At 45.1% G+C, this 20,581-nt stretch overlaps 1 protein-coding gene across 3 annotated transcripts in view; it reads left to right on the top strand.

Moving 5' to 3' along the window:
* The window catches only part of Acer2 (alkaline ceramidase 2), a 39,700-nt gene that overhangs the window by 6,740 nt on the left and 12,379 nt on the right, over positions 1-20,581 (top strand). For 2 of the 3 annotated variants that reach the window (XM_040757189.1, XM_040757190.1), the window contains exons 2-4: positions 7,279-7,393; positions 8,111-8,252; positions 12,887-13,024. In XM_040757189.1, the coding sequence (XP_040613123.1) occupies positions 7,279-7,393; positions 8,111-8,252; positions 12,887-13,024 (395 nt within the window). The remainder of the gene's footprint in view (positions 1-7,278; positions 7,394-8,110; positions 8,253-12,886; positions 13,025-20,581) is intronic. The other variant, XM_040757191.1, reaches the window with a different exon arrangement.

Below are 20,581 nucleotides of genomic sequence, written 5' to 3'. Positions count from 1 at the left end.
CTGTCATACAGCTTCAGAGACCCTCATCGTTTTGAATGAGAGCTTGTTTCTCAGCAGAGATGGAGCCACAGAGTCTGTCCGTAGCCATAACTCATTTGTCTTTCCGTATTTATTTTGGTGTTCCTTCCTCTTTTTGTTTTGAGAACGGTCGCCCTCTAATTTAGGCTTTTCCTTTCCATATATTGATGTCTTTAAAAGGAGCAGTGGTGGCCGGCAAGCCCAAGTGGATAGGCTGCTCAGAAGTTTTAAAAAAATGTGATTTAGTAGGGAGCATATATCAGAACAGTGCTCATATGTGAACTTAAAGATAATGTGGAGTGGTGGAAAATGCCTGTAGTCCCAGCATTTGGAAGGCTGACGCAGCGGATTGTGACGGTTTGAGATCGGCCTAGCCTACACTGTGAGATCCTTCTCAAGAGCTTAAAAAATGAAATAAATAGTAACAATGTTGAAGTATCATAATTTTGCTGCAGGTGCAGTAAATGAACTCATGCCTTCATGAATAGACATGAACACATTTATGCGTGATAAGACTGTCGCTCTCTTGTGATAATATAAAGCTATAGAACCATGTAATTAATGGACAGCTTGCCAGTCACAGTTGCACTTGGCTGAAGCATGAGAGGCATTGAAGACACGCTGGAGTAAATGTCAGGATGCATGATAGAGCGGGGCATGTTGTGCACACTGGTAATTGCAGTACTTTGTAGGTAGAGGCAGGAAATCAGGAGTCTAAGGTCATTCTTGACTATCTAGTGTGTTCAAGGCCAGCCTGAGCTCCCTGAGATCCTATCACAAACAAACAAACACATCCCCAAGTGCATTATAATTCCCAGCATTGTTAAGGAGACTCTAAATTGGTGCCCTTTCCCCTGAAAAAAAAAATGACTAAATAAACAAACAAAAACCCTCCTGCTCTCTGCAGCAGTGAACAGCAGTGAGCTAAACCCAAGTTTGTTAGGATGAAGAGGTTCACTGAATGATAGCGTTGCAGTATGGTACAGGTCTGCATTCCTTCACAAAATGCAAGGAAATGGACTGAGGGTTTGCATCCAGAACAGGGTTTACTTCTGGGGAGAAGGGGAGAAAGGAGTTTCTTAGAGGGAATGCTTGCCTGTGAGCACGAGGGAAAATGATGAACTGCACTTATTTTTTTATTCCTTCTCTCTCTCTCTGCTCCTCTTTAACCTTCTCCCATTTCATCTACTGTCCCCCCACCATATGAGACTCAAGTCTAAATCACATGATGGGGCATGTGAGCACAGTGTGGTGGCCTTCACACTTAGTGAAGGAAAAGGTGGAAGTTCTAGGTGAATGGCCCAGTTGGAGGTGAAACCTGGCAGGGGCAGTGGGAGGAGCCTTCTGGGTCTTCATATCCCCTTAAAGCAAGGGATGGCTTTGGAAGGGCCCCTGAGTCTTTTTAAAAAATGTAATATATATTTGCATGCGCACCTTTATGTCGGAAGAGGGCATCAGATCCCACTAGAGATGGTTGAGAGCCACTATGTAGTTGCTGCGAAGTGAACTCAAGATCTCTGTAAGAGCAGCCAGTGATCTTAACCACTGAGCCATCTTCCCAGCCTGTCCCAGCTCTTTAAATGTTTTCACTAGAAGTGAGAAGCTGTGCTCATAGCATGAACAGAAACCCATATGTATGCAGTAGGTAAGGTAAGCTAAGCCCCTTAGTCTTTTTTGCCTGGTATTGGGGATTGAACCCAGGGCCTCATGCATGCTAGGCTAGTGTTGTACCCCTGAACTATAGCCCTAGTCCTGGCTTCTTTTCCTTTTTAAACATCATTTTTTAAAAAAAAAGTTGTTCTTTATACAATTAAAAAATTACGTGTATGGGTATTTTGCCTGCACTTATATCTATGTGTCACATGCCGTGTGCTCCTGGAAGTCAGAGGAGTGTTAGAGTCCTTGGAGCTGGATTTCAGATTGCTGTGAGCAGTCAGTTGGGAATTGAACTCCGGGTCTTCTGGAAGAGTCCAGCAGTCCAGTGCTCTTAACCACTGAGCACTGAGCCATCCCTCCCTCCCTCCCTCCCTCCCTCCCTCCCTCCCTCCCTCCCTCCCTCCCTCCCTCCCTCCCTCCCTCCCTCCTTCCCTCCCTCCCTCCCTCCTTCCCTCCCTCCCTCCCTCCCTCCCTCCTTCCCTCCTTCCCTCCTTCCCTCCCTCCCTCCCTCTCTCCCTCTCTCTCTTCCTCTCTTCTTCTTTTTCTTCTCCTTCTCCTTCTCCTCCTCCTCCTCCTCGTCCTCCTCCTTCTCCTCCTTCTCCTCCTCCTTCTCCTTCTCCTCCTCCTCCTCCTTCTTTTGAGACAGGGTTTCTCTGTATCCCTGACTGCCCCCTGGAACTTCCTCTGCAGACCAGGCTTGGAACTCAACAAAGATCTGCCTTCTTTGCCTCCTGAGTGTTGGGATCAAAGGTGCGGGCCACCACCGCCGGGCTCACTTACTTCTTATAGATGAGAATTGATTCTGTCTCCAAGCCCGGAACATCTGAGAACATATGTATTCAGTTTCATTCAGTGTCATCAACCACACATAAAGATTCTGTTCTCTCTCTCTCTCTTTTAAATTCTCTTATTTCTTTCACATTCTTTCTTTCCAAAAACTGTATCACCTCTAAGATCTGGTCTTTGCTAAGACTTTTTTTTCTGTATGTGTGTGTGACATATATGTATGTACAAGTGGGAATACTTGTGTGGGGAGGCCAGAGTTTGAAGTTAGTTGCTGTCCTTAATCTCTTGCTACTTTATTGTTTGTGATGTGGTCTCTTGTGGAATCTGGAGCTCACGGATATGGCTGAAAAATCCCCGTGTCTTCCTCCCAGCACTTGCACAACAGCATCAAATCCAGCTTTTTCTATGGGTGCTGGAGTGCTGGGTATCCAGACTTCAGTCCTCATGCATGTATGTCAAGCACTTCATTGACTGAGTTGTCTCCCCAGCTCCTGCTGTGACACATTTTATTGGGACATTGCCAGTGTGGCTTCTGAGATCTAGGGAAAAGCCCTGCTATCCTTCCGTCTTCGTCCGACTTCAGGTGCCCACACGGTTCCTTTGAGTCATCCCTCGTCCAAGTCGTCTTTCTGGATTAGCCAGCAGGGCTGGTCACTCCTTTCTTTTGGAAACCCTCCTGCCCCTGTTTATGAGTTTTCATCTTTACTTACTGTGCTGTCTAGTTTTTTTTTTTTGTGAACTTGAAAAAACTCTAGAGTCATTTGGGAAGTGGGACTCACAATTGGGAAAATGTCTCCATGAGATCCGCTTGTAGTATAGGCAAATCTGTAGTGCATTGTCTTAATTAGTGATTGATGGAGAGGGCCCAGCCCATTGTGGGTGGGGCCGCCCCTCCGACTGGTGGTCCTGGGTGGTAAAAGAAAGCAAGTAATGGGTGAGTGAGGCAGTAAGCAGAATCTTCCATGGCCTCCGGATCAGCTCCTGCCCTGCTTGAGTTCCTTCCCTGACGTCCTTCAGTGAAGGACAGTTACCTGGAAGTCTGAGATGAAATAAACCCTTTCCTTCCCCAGTTGCTTTGTCATGGTCTTTATCAGAGCAAAAGAAGCTCTAGACCTTATCCCGTCCCGCAGGACTAAGGATTGAACCCAGGGCCCCACACATGCTGGGGAGTGTTTTATAATTGAGCTATATCCTCAGGCCTCTTTTCATTTATTTAATTTATTTAACAAGTGCGCCTGTGTGTGGATGTTTGCCTACTATAGCATGTATGCAGAGGTCAGAGGACAACTTAAAGGAGTTGGTTCTTCCCCTTGCATCTGGTGGGTCCCAGGAATTGAACTCTGATCATCAGGTTTAGTGGCAAGTGCCTTTACTCATTGAGTCATCTTGCCAGCTTTGCTCTTTGGATTTTTAAATTTTGAGGCAGGGTCTCAGTCTCACTAAGTTGCCCAGGCTGGCTGTTAATTCAAGCTGTAGGCTAGGAAGGCCTTGAACTTGGGATCCTCCTGCCTCACTTCCAGAGTAGCTGGGATTCCAGGCATGAGCAACCAGGTCTGGTTCTTCTTTTTAAAGACTTATTTTTGACAGGCAGTGGTGGCTGTCTTAGTTAAGGTTTTTACTGCTGTGAAGAGACACCATGGCCATGGCAACTCTTATAAGGAAAACATTGAATTGGGCAGTTTGCTTACAGTTTCCAAGGTTCAGTCCGTTATCATCATGATGGGGGGCATGTCAGCATGTCGGCAGATGTGGTGTTGGAGTATCTGAGAGTCCTATATCTTGCAGGCAACGGGAAGTCAACTGTCTCACTGGGCAGTATCCTGAGCATAGGAAACCTCAAAGCTACTCACCTCCTAAACCCAGCGATATACTTCCTCCAACAAGGGCAAACTCCCTCCAGCAAAGCCACACTTCCTAATAGTGCCATCTCCTATGAGATTATGGGGGCCAATTACATTCAAACTACCCCAGTGGCCCATGCCTTTAATCCCAGTACTTGGGAGGCAGAGGCAGGTGAATCTTTTGTGAGTTCAAGGCCAGCCTTGTCTACAAAGAAAGTTCTAGGAAACCCTGTCTCAAAAAAACAAGGAAACAAAGAAGATATTTATTCTTCTTATTGTTTTTGAAGATATATTTGTTCTATATCATATGTGTGACTGTTTTGTTTCCGTGGTGTATTTGTGCACCATATACTTGTCTAGTGCTTGAGGAGGCCAGAAGAGAGTATTAGGTCCCCTGGAACTGGAGCAATGGATGGTTGTGAACTGTCACATGGCTGCTGGGAACTGAACCTGGATCCTCTGTAGAAGCAGCAAGTATTCTTGACCACTGAGCTGTCGTCCATCTCTCTAGCCTTCTTTATATTATTTTTAAGTGTGTGTGTGTGTGTGTGTTTGTGTGTGTGTGTTTGTGTGTGTGTGTCTCGTCAGTGCGGTACCTTTGGAGATTGGAGACGTGGTATTCCCCGGAGCTGGAGTTACAGGCAGCTGTAAGAACCATCTGGTGTGGGTGCTGTGAACCCTGGTCTCCGAAGGAGCAATGTGTGCTCTTAACGTCTGCGTCACCTGTTTTGTTTTTCCAAGTTTCTTTTGCCGAGTGTGCGTTCCTCCTGCCTCACCTCCAGTGCAAAAGCCCGTTTAGATTTAGATGTTATCTTTACGTTCTGCGTGCACAGGCCTGGACCAAGAGCTCCTCAGGAAGCTGAGTGTCATGCTGGAGAGAAGGCTCAGTGATTGAGAGCACTGGCTGCTCTTCCAGAGGACCTGGTTCAATTCCTGGCACCCACGTGACAGCTGACAACTGTAACTCCAGTTCCAGGGAATCCAACATCCTCGCACAGACGTGTGCAGGCAAAACAAACAAACAAAAATAATAATAAATAAATAGATAGATAAATAAATAAATAAAGAAGAAAGCTGAGTGTCCCTACCAGGGCATACCTGCTAGAATGGCTTTACTTTAAAAACAAACAATAGAGTATAATGTGTTTCAACGAGGATAAGAACCCTTGTATACTGTTGGTAGGAGTGTAGAACAAAAAATGGAAAAGCCTCAAAAGCTTGCTGTAGAATGTAGGATTACCAAGTCACCAACACCAAACCTAGTACTGCCCCCATAAGAAACACTCTAAACCCCATTGTTTTTAGTATCAGCAGGTTCTCACAGTTCTGCAGGCTAGAGGCACAAGACAGCGATTGTTTTTTGTGAGGGCATTGTCTCTCAGCTGCTGCCTCCTGCCCTTTTCCTCGTCTTCCCCTCCTCCAACTCCCCCTCTTCCTCCTTTTTTGTTTTTTTGGAGGGGGAGCAGGAGTGGGGGATGGTGACGATGGTGGTTCTGTTGACTGAAGCCAGGACCTCATAAATGCCAGACAAGCATCTTACTAACTGAGATATATTCCCAGCTCTTAAAACTTAGAGTGAGGTTGTAGAACTGTGTTTTACACTATGTCTTCTGAACACAGGAGATATGACTGTCCCAAACTGAGACTTGCTGTATGTGTGAAATTTACACTGGGTTTAAAAGCCTGGGTATGAACCAAAGAATGTACAATATTTCACCATTGTTTTTTATTGTTTTTTTTGGCGATTTATTAATTTTTTTTTTGAGACAGGGTTTCTCTATATTGTTTTGGAGGCTGTCCTGGAACTCACAGAGATCCGCCTGCCTCTGCCTCCTGAGTGCTGGGATTGAAGGCGTGCACCACCAACACCGGCTTTAATTTTTATTTAATATGTATGGGTATTTTCGCCTGCATGTCTGTGCACCCCATGCATGCGTTGCTTGTGGAGGCCAGCAGAGGGCATCAGACCCCCTAGAACTGGAGTGAGGGCTGTGAACTGACACATGGGTTCTGGGAATCAAACCCAGGTCTGGAAAAGCATCCTCTGCTCTTAATTGCTAAGGCATCTCTCCATCCCCTGTCTGTCTCCATCTGTCTGTCTGTCTGTCTATTGTTTGCACAAATTCAACTAATCAAATTCACAGTCCTCCAGCCTCAGCTTCCCTACCTTGCAAGGCTAATGATATTTTAAGTGATTACTATATTACATTAGCTAAAATATTAATTTTTTTAAACAGTCGAGTGCTTCCTGGAGACATAATAGGTTAAAGTACAACCAGAATTTGCAAGTTAAAATACAATTTTCTTTCTTTTTTGGGGGGAGGCACAAGTAGGGAGCAGAGTAGAAGGTGGTGTGGTGGGGTGCAGAGTTTCATGTCACCCAGACTCATTATGTGGCTGAATCTATCCTTGAACTCCTGATCCTCCTGCCTCAGACTGAGCGCTGGTATCACTATGCCCAGCCAAACAATCTTATTTTAAAGCAGGGAGAAGCATACAAACTTGATTTTTCTTCTAAAAGTAGGTTTTGATTAGGAGGAGAAAACGACAGTTTAACTGAGAGGCACCGTAGGAAGAGCTGTCCTCGTGCGGAAAGCAAGAGTTACTGGCTCTTTGAATTAGGCGAGAAGTTTTGGAACTTTTCCTTGAGCAAAGCATTCCAAGTTCTTCTCCCACCAGATACTGTGAATTGACCCCTGATGCCAGGTCAGGGCTCTACAACTGAGCTACACCTCGAGCCTAGATGCTGCTGTTTACATTTGCTCCTGTGATCAAAAGAGACAGCAGGAGCCCCCCTACAGGGAGGGACCTTAAGATGGTCTGTGTTTTACCCCCACTGTGATAATTTAAAAAGTGAAGAGCTTGCCCAAGGTGCATGGCCACACTCACCCGGTTTGCAAAGGACACACTTAGAACATGCATTCTTTTTTAATGCTTTTACTTAATACTCATCTTTTCATGTTGCTCTCCGTTCCAGATCAGCAACGTCTTGTTTTTCATTTTACCGCCCATCTGCATGTGCTTGTTCCGCCAGTATGCGACGTGTTTCAACAGCGGCATCTACTTAATATGGACTCTCCTAGTTGTAGTGGGTAAGTGAAGTCACGTGGGAACGGGGGCCGAAAGGGAGGAAGTAGGACCCCGAATGTTTCTTGTCCCCTTTGAACACAATGTTTTATAAACCAAAGTCGCTCTGACGTCTTAGCCATTGCTCCCCTGATGCCAAAAGGACTCTTGAGTGCCGGCTTGATAACAAGGCTGCCTGTGACTATCCCAGACCAGCACTCAGGGTCTGTGGGCAGCCTCTGGTGGTGTGCCAGCGTGGTTTTCTGAGAACTTCTGAAGAACCTCTGAAACAATTGAAGTCTGATGAGATTTGGTTCCAAAGGACTTAAAGAAAGAAAAATATTTAGATGTTTGGTGCCTCATTGTTCTGCGAAATACTGTGTGATTTCCATTTCCTCTCTGGCAGTTTGGGAACTCTTAACAGGGAGATAGTGTTGACTCTTATTTACTGACTGTTATCGTGAATGTTCAGAGGATGGAGACAGAGTGTGCTTGGCCATGGAATTCTTTGACGTTTGAGCCTGACATCTGAGCCCAACTTGAAACCTCTCTCTCTCTCTCTCTCTCTCTCTCTCTCTCTCTCTCTCTCTCTCTCTCTCTCTCTCTCTCTCTCTCTCTCTCTCTCTCGTGATCTGGTACATCTGATAGTATCCAGAGAAGGGCTACCCAGGGTTAGCTGAAGCAGTGGGCCTATGTGAGTCTGTTCTGCATTAACTTTTTTTGTTTGTTGTGATTGTTTCTAGGAATTGGATCTGTCTACTTCCATGCAACTCTCAGTTTCCTGGGTCAGATGCTTGATGAACTTGCCATCCTTTGGGTTCTCATGTGTGCTTTGGCCATGTGGTTTCCCAGGAGGTATTTACCAAAGATCTTTCGGAATGACAGGTAAGCTTGTGCTAAAGACTTTTGCTAGATGTGGTTGCCAATGTTATACAGTCATCAAGTTGGTGACATAACACATTCATCAAGTTAACAATGTAATGCACTCATTAAGTTAGCAATGTAACACACTCATTGAGTTAGCAATGTAACACCCTCACCAAGCAAATTACTGCATGAGTGAGCTCAGCTAGCAAAGAGCTCATTGTACACTTGATTATTGTTCACCGAGTTTCATGATCTGACAACATAGCTGAGCTGTCTGTACTTCCCAAATAACCCCTTACTTGTGCACTTTCTTCTTAAATTGCATTGGTGTGAAGGTGTTAGACCCCCTGGAACTGGAGTTACAGACAGTTGTGAGCTGCCATGTGGGTTGTGGGAACTGAGCTCAGTAACCACTGAGCCCCCTCTCGAGCCGTACCTGTGAGCTTATGAGTCCCTTCTACCTGTGAGCTTATGAGTCCCTTCTACCTGTGAGCTTTTGAGTCCCTTCTACCTGTGAGCTTATGAGTCCCTTCTACCTGTGAGCTTATGAGTCCCTTCTACCTGTGAGCTTATGAGTCCCTTCTACAAATCCTGCAGCCAGCCTTCATTTCGCAGTCCACTTCATTTTCAGAATCTTGAATGGCTAGGGAACAGTCTGAGTCCTGCCTGTTTTTTTTTTTTAAAGATTTATTTATTATGTTAACAGTGTTCTCCCTGCATGTATGTCTACATGCTTGGAGAGGCCACCAAATCTCACCATAGATGGCTGTGAGGCACCATGTGGTTGCTGGGAATTGAACTCAGGGCCTCTGGAAGAGCAGCCAGTGCCCTTAAGCTCTGAGCTATCTCTCCAGCCCCAGCCCTGCCTGTCTTAGCAAACATAAGGCTTAGAAGGGTTAAGTGATGGGAGAGCTCTCTTAAGGCCTTCCTGGAGCCATGACATGACAAGGGCGCTGTTTTAAGTAGGTGATGTTTCTTCTGTGACCGCTGAAACTGCTGAGTCCTAACGTCTTAGGGGACATCTCAGAAGTTTGTGGGCATAGTTTTGTCCTCCATAACGTCCGTCCCACTTTGTAGGAGTAAAGGTGACATTACAAAGTACTAAATATAAAACACCAGGATCAGCTAAGGTGGAAATCCTCCTTTTTAGAAGGTAGTTAATGATAACAGTAATAACTTTATTGTGAGATAATGGTCAGGAAGTTGGATTGCTAGATTTGGGTTTGGGGAATACAGAAGAAGGGGGTGCTGAGAGTCTCTTCACTGTGGGGTCTAGCATGAGACTGTATGTGCTGACAGCTAAACACAGGACTGATGTAGGGCTACCTGCCATCACAGTCTAGGACACACACTGTCAGGCCCCTCGCTCCTGGAAATTTCTAGCTCTCTAACACCTGGGGCCTCTGGTGACTATTGCTTGGGTATGCCGGGCTGGCTGGCTTTCTCCTGGCCATGTGACCTCTGTTTACTTAGTCTAGTTGCTAAATTGTGTGTTCGGACAGGATGTCCTCATTGTCCAGTACATTCCTCCACTCCCTCTGGACCCAGTGTGGGGAGGTGTCTGCGAGTGTCTCCTAAAGCATGTGCCTTTAAACTATTTGGCAGTATTATTCAGAACCTTTGGGAATTACAATGGCTGCCCATCCTGCTCTCCTTCAGAAGATATTATCAGCAATAATATTTTTTTCTGTTTTGTTTGCTTTGTTCTGTTTCATTTTGAGACATGATCATGCTCTTAGCCTAGCTGACCTCAACTCATAGCAATCCTCCTGCCTTAGCTTCCCAAGTGCTGGGATTACAGCTATGAACTCCAATGGCCAGCTCAACAATAGTGACATTACTAAATAGTATTTCTTCTAAGATGGTGATAATGAGTCTTATTGGCGCATCACCTATCCTGGACCCTGTATTAAGTGCTGCAGTGCTTGCTCACAAGAATGCCATGGATGTTAGTGGTTCAGTTTCAAGTCCGGAAGGCTCGAGGAGTTAAGCTTCTTGTAGAGGTCCCATAGTCATTGAACAGTGTAACTGGGTTTGTGAGTACATCTGTCCCATGGGAAACATCAGTGCTTTTAATCATTGTTTTCCTCTTTCCAACTTGTGCCTGAATCCTAAACCTCTGGGTATGGGGGAGGGGCGTCGATACACCTTGCAAATTTATTTTCTTTTCTCACATCTTCTCTCCTCGCCCCTCTCCTTCTCTTTCTTTGATTTTTTTTTCAAACAATGTCTCGTGTGTCCCACACTCCTCCAGGCTTGCAAGCTGAGGATGACTTTGACCTCCTAGTCATCTTACTTCCTCCTTTTATGTACGAGGATCACAAATATGCATGACCACACTTAGTTTTTGAGATGCAAGAGTGGACCCCAGGGCTTCATGCGTACTAGGGAAGAACTATGCTCGCCTAGCTTTATCTCTAGCTTCTTAACCTCTGGCTGTATATTTCCAATAGCAGGGGAGAGGGTGTGAAATCATTCATAGTAAAGAAAAACTGACAATGAAGACTAAAGGGTAAAACAATGTACAGATGTGGGGTACAATGACAAGTAAGGAAGCACAGGGCCTTGTCCTGTGACAAAGAAAGGAGAGAGAAAGAACAGAGAGAGACCAGCAGGAGGCCTTGGTGTGTCAGAAGCAGGGAGGGTAGCCCAGTGCCCCAGAGGCCATCCGTGTGCTCGGTGCTGGTGGGGCTGTCCTCAAGCTGGACAGGCAGCCTTGCTTCCGGTAGCTGGGGCGTTGTGGACTGTCAGGAAGAAAACACGAGTCTCCTGAGTGAGCGTTTGCTGCCTGCTTCCTGTCACATATGTCTGCTCCCCTCTGGCTCAGGGTTACAAAGCCCGTTCATTCCACTCAGAAGGTTGGCAGCTTGATCAATGATTTCCTGTGCCTTGATGATAAATGCCTTTCCTCTTTAGAAGATAAATCTGTGTTTTGAGGGGTCGATGCTCTTTGATTTCTTTATAATAGAACTCCATTCCAATCAGTTTCCTAACTGTGACCTGCTCCGGGGCTCTTGGCCAAGACAAATTCTGCTAATGACAAATAACAAAAACTGCAGGAAAATCATGTGCTCCTTAGTTGAAGTCATGGATAAGGCCTCTGAGAGTGGCTAGGCCAGGGCCTTTTTGCTCTATAGATCAGGAAACAGGGTCCCCAGAGAGAGGAAGAAGTGTGTCTAGGATCACGTCGCCACTTTTGGCTGCCTCCACTTCTCGGCAGGCTGTGAGAGTCGGTGATCTGTCATGTTAAAGACTTGTCAAGACAGACTTCCAGTTCACGCTAGACCTATAGGCTGCCAGGAAATATTCACTTGGTTTTTTCCCCCAAAACTTAGTTTTGTAGGCTGAGCACACAGGGATTTTTTTCTTTTAAAGTAGTAATGCTTATGCTTTATTAATGGTCTTTGATTGTCTTATAAAAGTCATGCATGGCCGGACAGTGATGGTGTATGCCTTTGATCTCAGTGCTCAGGAGACAGACAGGAGGATCTCTGTGTGTTCAAGGACAGCCTTGTCTACAGAATGGGTTGCAGGACAGACTCCAAAGCTACAGAGAAACCCTGTCTTGAAAAACAAAAACAAACAAGTAAAAAACAAAACAAGAAACAAAAGTCATTCATGAGGACCTGGGTGGAATAGAAACTGGCAAACTTTCGGGGCTAAATGGGTTCTGTGAAGTTTTATCAGCACACAATGCATGCTCCTGAACTTACCTTTATAAAGTCAGAGTTGAGTAGCTCCAGCTTGGGATTTGCAAAACCTAAAATGCTCTGTCCCTTTACAGATTTTTGGTTTAAATTTGAGACAGGGTCATTTTTAAAATTTATTTTATGTGCATTGGTGTGAAGGTGTCAGATCCCTTGGAACTAGAGTTATGGACAATTGTGAGCTGCCATATGGGAATAACAGATAGTGCTCTTAACCCCTGAACCCTCTCTCCAGCCCTAAGACAGGGTCTTAAAACATATTATGTAGCTGAGGCTGGTCTTGAACTCCTGATCCTCCTGCTTCTACCTTCCAAATGCTGGGATTACAGTCCTGTGCCCTTGTGTCTGGTTTATAGAAGAGAGGTTTGTCAAGTCCTGTAGAGGAATATCTGAAGAAACACAAATAAGATCAGGGAATCCATTGTCAGGGGCTCTCCCCAGAGCCTTGGGTTGATTGTGGTTTAACTGTGTTCACAGCACAGTTTTCAAAGTCTTTGATGTCCCACCAATCAGCTCCTGGAAGTAGAGTGGGCAGCTTTTAGATCTGGTCCACTTGTGACCTAATGATACTTTAGGGTCTCAACCCATGGCCAAGACCCCTTGGGGTCACAGCTCAGATATTTACATTGTGATTCATAACAGCAGCAAAATTACAGTTATGAAGTAGCAATGAAATAATTTTATGGTTTGGGGGTCACCGCAACATGAGGAACTATGTTAAAGGGTCACAGGGTTAGGAAGGTTGAGAACCACTGGTGTAGAAGTTCTCAACTTGTGCAAACAGTGCTGGCTGCACCTTGCCAATAGTAACAAGTAATGAGAGAACACTTGCCCAGCATACACAAGGCCCTGGGTTCAATGCTCAGATTGGGGTTGGGATAGCATGTTATTAAACAAGCAGGATCTCCTTCGCTAATGGATTTGGTTTTGATTCCACTGATTCAGGGGCAGGTTCAAGGCGGTGGTGTGTGTCCTGTCTGCAGTTACAACATGCCTGGCGTTTGTCAAGCCGGCCATCAACAATATCTCTCTGATGACTCTAGGGGTCCCATGCACTGCCTTACTCATTGCAGAACTGAAGAGGTGGGTGCCATTTTCCCTGGTTTTCGTTGTTGTTGCTGCCTAGGTAACAATTTTCTTCTGGGATGTTGTAGATGAAGATTTCAGGTTCATATACTGAAACATTTTTAAAAATATTTGTTTTTTATATTATTTTTATTTTTTGTTTTTTGAGACAGGGTTTCTCTGTGCTAACAGCCATGGCTGTCCTGGAACTAGCTCTATAAACCAGGCTGGCCTCGAACTCACAGATGTCTGCCTGCCTCTGCCTCCTGAGTGTGGGGATTAAAGGAGTGTGTTACCACCGCCCAGCTTTGTTTTTTTTTATTTTAAAAATATTTTTAGCCGGGCGTTGGTGGCGCACGCCTTTAATCCCAGCACTTGGGAGGCAGAGGCAGGCGGATCTCTGTGAGTTCGAGGCCAGCCTGGTCTACAAAGTGAGTTCCAGGACAGCCTCCAAAGCCACAGAGAAATCCTATCTCGAAAAAAACCAAAAAAAATTTTTTAAAGTGCTCAGGAGACAGGAGGATCTCTGTGTGTTTGAGGACAGCCTGATCTACAGAATGGGTTGCAGGACAGACTCCAAAGCTACAGAGAAACCCTGTCTTGAAAAACAAAAACAAACAAGTAAAAAACAAAACAAAATAAGAAACAAAAGTCATTCATGAGGACCTGGGTGGAATAGAACCTGACAAACTTTCGGGGCTAAATGGGTTCTGTGAAGTTTTATCAGCACACAATGTATGCTCCTGAACTTACCTTTATAAAGTCAGAGTTGAGTGTGTGTGTGTGTGTGTGTGTGTGTGTGTGTGTGTGTGTGTGTGTGTGTGTGTATGTATGTATGTATGTCTGCATGTGCATGCACCAAGGGCCCTCAGAGGACAGAAGAGTTGTCCAGGCCCCAGAACTTGGGTCACATATGTTATGAGCTGCCTGACCCATGTGCTGAGACCAGATCTGGGTCCTCTAGAAGAACAGGGTGCTCTTAACCTCTAGGCCATCTCTCTGGCCCTTCCAGGAACATTTTATGTGGGCTGGAGAGATGGCTCAGCGGTTAAGAGTACTTGCTGCTCTTCCAGGGGTCCTTGGTTTCATTCCAGCATCTACCAAGCATCCAACACATTTTTCTCACCTGTAGACGCTAGGCATGCATATGGGGCACATGCATCCAGGTGAGACATTCGTACGCACAAAATAAAAAGAATAAAAAATAAATACTTTATTTTAGGTCTTGTGTGTGGGTCTTGTAGCCACAAAATACATATGGCCACTGATCTAATTTTAAGTTTAATGAAAACATTGTTTTCGTTGTAGTTACTTTAAAATATATTTTAGTCCATATTTTATCTTATCATGAACACCGAATGTCTTGGCTTTTTGAAACCAGCTCTTTGCTATGTAGCCACGGCTGGCCAGGCTGGGCACTAACTCATACTGATTTCCCATCCATAACTTCCTTAGTGCTGGGATTATAAGTGTGATACACCATGCCCATGAGTGAGGTTTGAAAAATAACAAAAAAAATTATGTGTGTGGATGCTTTGTCTGTATGTATGTCTAGGTACCACTCACGTGCCTCGTACTTGGGGAAGCCAGAAGAAGGTACCAGATTCCCTGGAACTGAAGTTAAAGATGGTTGTGAGCCATCACGTGGGTGATGGGAGATGAACCTGGGTCCTCTGGAAGAGCAGCCAGTGCTCTTAACCCTTGAACCATCTCTCCAGCCCCCAAATATTTAAAAAAAATTTTTAAATTAAATTTGGTCTTTGATAATTTCATACATGTACATAATATATTCTGGTTTCTCTCATCCCTGCTCTTTCTTATTTCCATCCCATCCTTGTCAATACCTCTCATCCTTCCCTACACATTCATTTCTTGTATTTTGTCTCGCTTTTTTTTTTTTTTTTTGGTAACCCACTGAGTTTAACCAGGGCTGTCTGTATGAATATGGGGTTTGGAACTGTCTATGGGAGCCCGAAGGGCTCACTTATGAGTACACAACCGGAGCCAATGACTGCTCTCCCCCCAGAACCCACCAGTTGCCAGTAGTTCATCAGGCAGGGGTAGGGTTCCATGAAGCCCTCTCTGACCAGACTGACAACTGACAGGCCCAGTGTGTGCGGACCCAGCGGAGGCAGCAACCACCGTTGCTGTGTGATCAGATTTGTAATGGTCGTGCCTGCTCAGAAGAGGGCATTTGCAGCCCGTGTTCGTTCTTAGCTTGCAGTTCTTCGAGTCGTTCCAACTCCTCTTCTCCATGTTCCCCGGTGGTATAGATATCCTGTTTCGCGCCGAGCGCTTAGTCATCTTACTCTCGGCACTTGAGCAACCACAGGTCTCTGCATTCGCTGCTCTTCGTTGCAATGAGGCTCTTCTTTGAGGAAGGCTGAGATCAGCATTTGTCTATGAATAGAAATACAAATTCTTAGAAGGCTATTTGGGTCCACGTCAGTTTAGTTTCCCCCTTCGGGGCTAAGACTCCCTCAGACATGGGTTTGACTAGGTTCACAGTACCACAGGTCTGAGTGTCTTAATTGAAGTTTGGTCTTTCTCCCTCAGATAACAGTACTGTGTTGTGTGTTGGCTCAGCTTGGGAGATGATTATTTCTTTCTGGTTGCTTTGCTTCCCAGAGCTGCCCTGATCACCAGCAATAGAATCTAGGGGCAGAATTGGTGGAAGAGGCATTTGAACATGTTGCCTGGCAGCAAAAGGATACTGTCAGGTTTCCTTTGATTGACTACTCTGTGAGGCCTGCAAGGATAGCTTTGTAAGAGACCCATTTTAGAAATCAATTGACTTGGTCCTAGAAGAACAACTATAGAAGTGTAAAAACATATAATTGAATAAACCAGAGAGGTCCCTACTCTCCAATAAGCTTAATGAAAGACCCCCATTTATTTATTTGTTGTGTGTACATGTGTATGGGCATGCCTGCGTTAAATCACAGGTATGATTTTTTATTTTTTTTGAGACAGGTTCTCACGTGACCCATGGTAGCCTTGAACTCACTATATAGCTGGGCTGCCCTTAAACTGACCCTCCTCTATCCATCTCCTGGGTATTAGAATTCCAAGTGTGTCCACTGCACCTGGCTGCAATAAGCTTAATTATGGGCATCTGGGAGTTTAAATAGCTAAAGCCCCATTGTTCGGGGGTTGAGAATAGAGTCAGGGGGCAACGGCAGGGGAGGGGTGGACAAGAAAGGGACGACAGCGAATGAGGAAGGGATTCTTGGTCCATTACAGGAAAAATTGTAAAATTAGATGCAGGTGATGGCTGAACACCTCTCAATGTCCTACAGTCCATTGTGTGCTCTACATGGGTGGATTTTTACAGTGCATGAATTATATCCCAGTAAAGCTATTAACAAAACGGCAAGCTCCAGGGACACAGCAGGTGTTTTCGTCTCTGGAACCATGCATCTGTCCAGACTGCACGTTTCCCACGTGTGATGGTCAGCTTTTGTCTTCGTCTCTGTAGCAGTTTGTTCTCAGTGATGGCGAGGAGATGCAGAGAGGGAGAACATGTCGCCTATGAGACATTCCTAGTGATCTTGTCACCGGTGATACTGTGTAAGCCTGGAGCCGTGTTCTGCCACGGACCCACGCTGCTGCTCAGGGACAGAGCTTTGAATAAAGCTCGCGTTGATGCGTCGCCCTCCCTGGCAATGTTCACTCTTTCACTGTGCATGGAAGACTCAGCCATCACTGAAGTGTGCCTTTGGGTTTCTTTTTGCCACAGTGACCACAGGCTGCTCAGAGATAGTGCATGCTTGTCCGGTGACCAGGGTGACTGGCTAACGTCTGTGTCTGCAGCTGCGGGGCACAGCGACTTGCTTTTCTGTCCTATGTGGCCAGGCTTCTGAGTGTTGTCTCTATCTGTTGGCCTTCCTTCCGGGCCACACCTCCGTTTCCTGGAAGTGTGACTTCCCTCCACATCTTTAGTGTGGAGTTACTGATGATCATGCTCAAAAGATGGTTCCTATCAAGAAACTACTTTGCTGGAGAAAAATTGGAAAATATAGACAAGCACAAATATTTATTAAAATATTTGGTGGTGCGGGGGCTGGAGAGATGGCTCAGAGGTTAAGAGCACTGGCTGCTCTTCCAGAGGTCCTGAGTTCAATTCCCAGCAACCACATGGTGGCTCACAACCATCTGTAATGAGATCTGCTGCCCTCTTCTGATATACAGGCAGAACACTGAATATGTAATAAATAAAATAAATATTAAAAAAAATATTTGGTGGTTCTTAGAGCGAAACTTTGCTCATATCACTGAACAAAAAATAATTAAACCTGCCTCATGGTCTTGAAATGGTAACTAGTAATTTTTCTAGTTTTTTTTTTGTTTGTTTGTTTTGTTTTAGACTGTGTGTGTGTGATTGTGTGTGTGTGTAACAATCCTGGCTGTCCCAGAGTGCCGGGATTAAAGGCGTGTGCTACCAACGCCCGGTTCTCGTCTTTATTCTTTACCATCTTACATATTTGCTTAAAATATTAGCTCACTAGTATGTATGCAACTTTATAAAAAGGGGTTACTTCTTTTCAAGTTACTCTGAAATTTGGTTTTCTCACTTGGGGAAGTGTCATAGACATCTTTCTCGGGTAAATAAGTGTAACTTTCCAGGTCATCTTTAACACCTTCATAAAATTTGAACTTAGGGTGTGGTGTACACCTGTAATTCCAGCACTTGGGGTACAGGCAGCAGCCAGCCTTAACATTTTTAGTTCAAGGCCAGTGTCAAAACAAACAAACCCTGTCTCAAAGACAAACGAACAAACAAACAGGGAGGGTGGTTGGGGAAGAGGGAGAACCATGAGAATCTGAATTATGGCTATATTAAATTTAATTAATTTTTGAACATTTAGAGTCTAGTTTTTCCACTGTTATAAATACCTAGGTAATGAACATCTTTGTGCATTTCGATCTGTAATAACAACTTTTTAACTTCCTAATTGGAACAAAGAACCTTTGTTTAGTTGAGTAAAGTTTCTTTTCAGGAATGAGGACTCGGAAAGCCACCCTCCTCACTTTCTTCCCTTGGCATCTGTGACCTCAACAATCCAGGCTGTTCCACTTGGCTGTTCTTACTGTCCTCCTTGACTTTCTGAGGGCAACCAGTCTCCAGGTTCGAGCCTTTTGGTTTATTTCTTGAAGGTCTCATTCACCCGAGTCCAGTATCATGTCCCTCTATGACTCTGCCGCTGGTTCTTATCCCCCTCCTTTTTTATTTGTTTTTTTGTTTGTTTGTTTGTTTATTTTGTTTTTCAGAGACAGGGTTTCTCATGTGGCCCTGGCTGTCCTGGAACTCGCTCTGCAGACCAGGCTGGCCTTGAACTCAGAGATTTGACTGCCTCTGTCTCCCAAGAGCTGGGATTAAAGATGTGCACCACCACCTGGCTCAGTCTCATATTTTCAATTTTTGCCAGATCTCCTCCACTAGACCGTCTCCCAGGACTCAAGGCTGCTGGTTTGTCTCCATCTCTTCCCTGTGTTTCTTTACTGTTTCTCTCACCATTCCCCACAAATCCCATTTTAAAATTCCCAAATGAAAACAAATAAAACAAGCTGGGCGGTGGTGGCGCATGCCTTTAATCCCAGCACTCGGGAGGCAGAGGCAGGCAGATCTCTGTGAGTTCAAGGACAGCCAGGACCACGCAGAGAAACCCTGTCTCGAAAAACCAACCAAACAACAAAATTTTCCAAATACTTTTAAAGGCACCACTGTTTCTAATGCCATTCGATGAGGTCTCGTGGCCATCATTGCCTTCTCCCCAGAATCTCCTGCCTCTTCCCAGGGCCTCTGACTTCCACCACAGGACCTCTGCCTACAGTGCTTCCCCTGTCGCCTCCTCCCCTTCCCACGGCCCACCCTCACTCTGCTCCAGTAGGCCACTGCGTTCTGCCTCCTCTCTTCTTCCCCTAGCCTCCTTCCTTAAAGGACATTTTTCATATGACTCCTTTGTCCTTGTACACCGCCTTTCAGGGGCTCCTGACTGTTCAGCCTTCTCCGTCCTTGCTTTCTTCCTTGTGCCTGGTGACCTGGACAGGCTCCTTCCTTTTTTTCTTTTCAGCTCATGCTTCCTCAAACTTTGTCCTCCTAGTCGGTGGCCCTCCCCCATCACTGCTTTGCCAAGACCGCTCCCCCCTCCCCGACAGCTTCTTGGATGTCAGCTCCTTCTTGAGGGCTTTCCTCACCCCTCCTCTTCCTCAGCTAAGGCATGTGTCTTTCTTCCTAGACTCTGTGCCTTTTTATTGGGCTTGTGTGTGCTCTTGTGACTATGGACAATGTCCTTCTTTCTTTCTGGAGAATTATTCAAAGACAGAAATTATACATATCTGCAAATTTTCCAAGGCATCCATTACCTCTGAAAATTCTCTCTGTATCCCCAGCTGGCTGCTAGGTTGCTCTATTTTCGTTCTAGATTCACATGATTACTTGAGAATGCATGCAGTCAGTGGAAAATGCTAGAAGAATGGGTTCAGGGGCTAGACACCGTTAAGTTTGGGGCTTGGTTTTGTCTTCCAGTAGTTAGAAATTTAGGGCATTTTCTTCACTTCCTTGAATCTTCCATAGTAAGGTTTAGGTCTATTTAAACAATAAATAGGGGGCTAGAGAGATGGCTCAGCTGTTGAGAGCATTGACTGCTCTTCTAGAAAACCTGGGTTCAATTCCCAGCACCCACTTGGCAACTCACACTGTCTGTAACTCCAGTTCCAGAGGGTTTGGCACCCTCATACAGACATACATGCAGGCAGAATATTAGTGAACATAAAAATAAATAAATCTTTAAAGAAATGAGTAAATAGAGCTGGGGCACTGCCAACACTTAGGAAACTGAGGCAGGAGAATTGCAACTTCAGAGAGAACTCGTCTCACAAACAAAGCTTATTTCTTTTGATCTTCTAGGGAGTATAAATAAATGGTATAGAATCTGCCAGATGGATAGCCAAGAAATACTAGTTGTGGCTTGTATATAGTAATGCTTGCCTTTAATCCTAGTACTTGGAGGTGGCCTCAGGGTAGAGGCAAGTAGATCTATCTGAGTTCTGGGCCAGTCAGGGTTACATAGGGAGACTGTCTCAAAACAAAAATAAACACAAATGAAATACTAGTTGTGTTATTTAGTTTTCTGTTGCTTTGATAAAACACCATTACCACAGAAACGTCTAGAAGAACGAGCTTATTTGGGCTTACAGTTCATGATGCTTAGCAAGTGTGAGGCATGTCAGCAGGGGCCAGGAAGCAGGGAGGCCACCACACCTTGTTTTGTCTTGTTTTGTTTTGATTTTTGGTTTTTCAAGACAGGGTCTCTCTGTTGTTTTGGAGGCTGTCCTGGAACTTGCTCGGTAGACCAGGCGGGTCTCAAACTCAGAGATCTGCCTGACTCTGCTTCCTGGGATAAAGGCATGTGCCACCATTTTGGGTTTATGCTGTCTTTCTTTTTTTTCCTCTTTCTTTCTTTCTTCCTTTCTTTCTTCCTTCCTTCCTTCCTTCCTTTCTTTCTTTCTTTCTTCCTCCCTTCCTCTCTTTCTCTCTCTCTCTTTCTTTCTTTCTTCCTTTTTTTTTTTTTA

The sequence above is a fragment of the Mesocricetus auratus genome, unplaced genomic scaffold (genome assembly GCF_017639785.1).
Source record: "Mesocricetus auratus isolate SY011 unplaced genomic scaffold, BCM_Maur_2.0 Super-Scaffold_100014, whole genome shotgun sequence".
Classification (NCBI taxonomy): domain Eukaryota; kingdom Metazoa; phylum Chordata; class Mammalia; order Rodentia; family Cricetidae; genus Mesocricetus; species Mesocricetus auratus.
This window is presented reverse-complemented; position numbering and strand designations above follow the sequence as displayed.